This window comes from Microtus ochrogaster, unplaced genomic scaffold, assembly GCF_000317375.1.
Source record: "Microtus ochrogaster isolate Prairie Vole_2 unplaced genomic scaffold, MicOch1.0 UNK53, whole genome shotgun sequence".
In the NCBI taxonomy this organism is placed as follows: domain Eukaryota; kingdom Metazoa; phylum Chordata; class Mammalia; order Rodentia; family Cricetidae; genus Microtus; species Microtus ochrogaster.
Genome location: NW_004949151.1, coordinates 2,422,914 through 2,426,828, shown reverse-complemented (window position 1 = coordinate 2,426,828; position 3,915 = coordinate 2,422,914). Strand labels below are relative to the sequence as shown.

Here is a 3,915-nt window from a genome sequence, read left to right as displayed (position 1 = left end):
ATACACAGAAGGACTTACTGCACCAATTTTAATATTCTCATGAAAGGTTGGATGTACATTGATAGGAAGAGCTATGAGATAGGAGAGCACGCAGCTAAATGGAGAAAAGGGTCACAGCACAAGTGTTGATGGAGAGTAACTAAACTGTTTAGTAATGAGTTGGTTTAGCCGGGAAAAGTATTTTGCTGCAATATTTTGCTGTATGGTTATGCACATGACAACTCTATTTGTGGGAAGAGGGCAGCTGATATATGGGGGCAGTGGAGAAAAGGGGAGGGGTGAAAATGAGCAAGTGCAATGATGCCTTGTGTATGAGAGATGCAATCATGAAACCTAGTATGCTGTACACAGCTGAGGTTAATATGTAAGAACAATGTCTACCTTAGAAATATTTCCCACATTTGTTTAATAAAAAATTAACTTAGCTCTGAGTGATTAGATAGTAGGACACTATTGTGCCACAGACCACATAGTGGTTTTTTTTTTTTTTTTTTTAGCACAGCTTTTGAGAGCACTGTGTGATAGCCACATCTGATGATTTGTGTTCTTTTTGTTTTAAGGTACCCCACTTTCTAAAATCTTTCTGATGCTTTCAGAGGGAGTATCTTCTCAAGCTACAAGGGCCGATGGACAGCGTAGGTGAATAGGCTCTTAAAAACTGAGCCCCGAGATGCAGTGCCACAAGTGTCTCAGTGTATCTGCTCCCACCTCTTCAGTAATGGAAAAAAATTTAATGATAATACCCACACTCCTTGGGAAGATTTCCTTTTTTGGAAAAGTATTCCTCATTTTGGGAAAGCTGCTTTGTTCCAATTGATAAATCCTTGGCTTGCTTTCTTTAGGTTCTGGTTCAAGGGAAAATAAACACTGTGTCTCAACTCAGTGGTTTCTTTGCTGCTGTCTGTGACATTGAAGTTGAAAAGTAGAGTTTTCCCTCCAGTGCAATAAAATAGAAAGTGTCTGGAAGGTCGTGGGAGACGATAGTGGCGAGTCTCTTGCTCGCAGATTGTGCATTCCTTTAGAGGTCACAAGCACTTGGAATCCAGGCTTTAAATAATGAGGGCTGCGGGGAATGGACGTAGTTCCGCCTGTTTCTACTGTGCTCAGCCTGTCTTTGCTTTTAGCTCCTTATTTGAAAGGCATTGTTTGACGTGTCTCCCAGCTCCTTCTGTTTTACCTGGGTGGTCGCTTCAGAAAATTGTTACTAATCTTGCCATGGTATACTACTGTTAATGCTGTTTTACAGTGTGTAGTCTTTGGCTAGAGGTCTTACCCTCTTACACTCTACAGCCCCAGAACTGAGCCTTGTATAGCCATGCTGGGAGAAATTACTGGCTGCTACAGGGGCTATAGGTGCTAGAACCCCATCCTGTGGTCTGTTACTATTAGCAGGTTTCTTAGCTCATCTTGAGCTGGAAGGTTGCCTAAGGTAAGTTTCCCTTTTCTTTTCTGTTTTTGACACAGTACTGGAGAGTTAATTTTGCCTGGCAGAGTTGCTCGGTCATGGAGCTATGTCCACAGCCATCTACTACTGCTATTACCACTAACTACTACCACTACTACCTCTTCCTCTTCCTCTTCCTCTTCCTCTTCCTCTTCCTCTTCCTCTTCCTCTTCCTCCTCCTCCTCCTCCTCCTCCTCCTCCTCCTCCTCATCATCATCATCATCATCATCATTATTATTTTTGAGACAGAGTTTCTCTATGTAACAGCCTTACCTGTTTTGTAACTTGCTCTATAGACCAAACTGACCTCAAACTCAGAGATCCGCCTGCCTCTGCCTCTGCCTCCTGAGTGCTGGGATTAAAGTCGTGCACCACCACTGCCACTTCTTTGAGACTATTCAAGGTTTTTAGGGCCAGACATCTAATGAGAAGGAATAGAAGACCAGCACCACCATTGGAAACACCATTGAAATGTTTATAGTCATTTTAATCTTTATCTTGTTATCATTCATGATGCAGGTGACACGAGGCTGGTCCCAAGAGGGGTGGTTGAGCAGGTCCCCTGGTGGGTGGGAGACACATAGATAGGCCATGCAGAGAGAGCTTGGGTATAGAGTTTATTTAGTGGGTATGCGGAATGGCATAAGAGTAAGGGATTATGGAGGAGCCGGGAGAGAAAAGGTGGGGGGACAGAAGAGAGACAGAAAGAAAAGTGAGGGAGGGGAGGGGAAGGGGAAGGGAGAGAGGCAGAAGCTGCCTCTCAAGAAGATGGACATACAGGAGGCAGGAGATCTGTTTGCCTTGGCAGGGGAAGTGGGGGAGGAGTTGTTAAGGGGGTGGGATTGGAAGTGGGGGATAGGATGCCCAGGTGACAGGACAGGTCAGCAGATTTGTTATAGCACTTGTGCTGTGAGTCCCGGAGTCTTAATCCTGCAAAATAAAGTGAAAATACAGCTTGTGTTTTGCCTTTCCCCAACTCATCTAGAATCCCAGGATTATAAATTAGGACCTCAGGTTTCATGGGCTAACTTTCTGTGGAGAAGGATCCTGTGACAGACACGCCTGGACATTCAGTGCTAGCACCTCATGTTTATATAGACATAGTTAGTCATCTCTACCTTGGAAGGCAGCCTGGGTCACTATAGCTCTTAATAAATTCCTCACAATAGTGAAACCAAACCCTGCTGCTCTGTGGTCTACCCATATATTTTGCTTCGCACAGTTTGAGCAAACAAAATTTGTTTTCTCCCTTTTCTCTTATACTATCATTTAAATATTTAAAGACAGTCTTTGGGTCTTGCTAAATGTTCTCTTCCTCCCTGTTGCCATTAAACACTGCCTGTAGTTCTCTCCACCGACATTTAAATGGGATCTGGGGGTTAGGCTGTCAGGCTTGAACAGCAGCTGCCTTTCCCCACTGAGACATCTCACAGGCTGGATCATCATTAGCATTCTAATTAGGAACATCTCTAGGAAATGCTTCGCTGTCCTGTTGAGATGGCTTCTTAGACATTAACCGCAGAGTTGAGCACCATATGTATAACTGGTTTGTTCTTTCACCATCTGATGGGTCACGTTTGGGCACATGCCAGCTCTCAATGCCCATCATGGAATTCATACAAATTGTGATTTCCCGTACATTTGAGCATCTGCCTTTCAGCATCAGAGTCCAGTAGCACTCTGATCTATGAAGGCGTTGTGTTTGAATCCCTCTTTTAATGAGAGAGCTATTAAACGGTGGCGCTTGCAGCCATCATTCTGTCTCAGCAGCAAATGTGGAAGACGTCTGTAAAGAGTACAGGACGATAAAGTGACTGTTTAGGCGGCTGCCAGTCTGGTCCAGAGGCAGAGCCACCTTGCCTCCTGCTCTTGTCTGCGGTTGGCTGGGAACAGGCGACTCTGCATATGGCTATGCACATGGCTTATTTTGTGCTCTACTGCTATACTGAGGTCTCACGGCTGTAGGTTGTCACCTGGCTTTCTGCAGAAGAGATGGACTGTCTCCTGCTGCAGCACAAGGGCCGCTGAGTCATTGAGATGTTTTTTGTTCATGTAGTTGCCTTTTGTTTCTAAGGCCATGTAAAACCCTTCCCAAGACTCAGAAATGAAGGAATTCTGGGACCTCTATTCTACTAGAATGACTACATCATCCTGTATGTGCTTGTAAAATCACATTCTATATTTGCTCATTCGTCTTGTTTTTAACACGTGGAAGACTTTCTCACTATCGTTAATTCAATTGGTTTTGAATCTGTCTCATCATTGTACTTTGCCTTGGAAGCCTCAGGGTAAGTGTGTTGGAGAGTGAGTACTCACTTGGCTGGGGGGTAGTGTTTGGCAGTAGGAGGACCCATTTGTCTCTGGGGAGGATGGAGAGTGTTTGGCAGTAGGAGGACCCATTTGTCTCTGGGGAGAATGGACTGTGTTTGGCAATAGGAGGACCCATTTGTCTCTGGGGAGAATGGACTGTG

The 3,915-nt window shown here is 44.6% G+C and overlaps 1 protein-coding gene across 1 annotated transcript in view; it reads left to right on the top strand.

Moving 5' to 3' along the window:
* The first annotated feature begins 626 nt into the window (after positions 1 to 626).
* Arhgap10 (Rho GTPase activating protein 10) overlaps positions 627 to 3,915 on the top strand; it is a 198,797-nt gene continuing 195,508 nt past the window's right edge. Inside the window, exon 1 of the mRNA XM_005369579.3 lies at positions 627 to 639. Coding sequence (XP_005369636.3) covers positions 627 to 639 — 13 coding nt within the window. The remainder of the gene's footprint in view (positions 640 to 3,915) is intronic.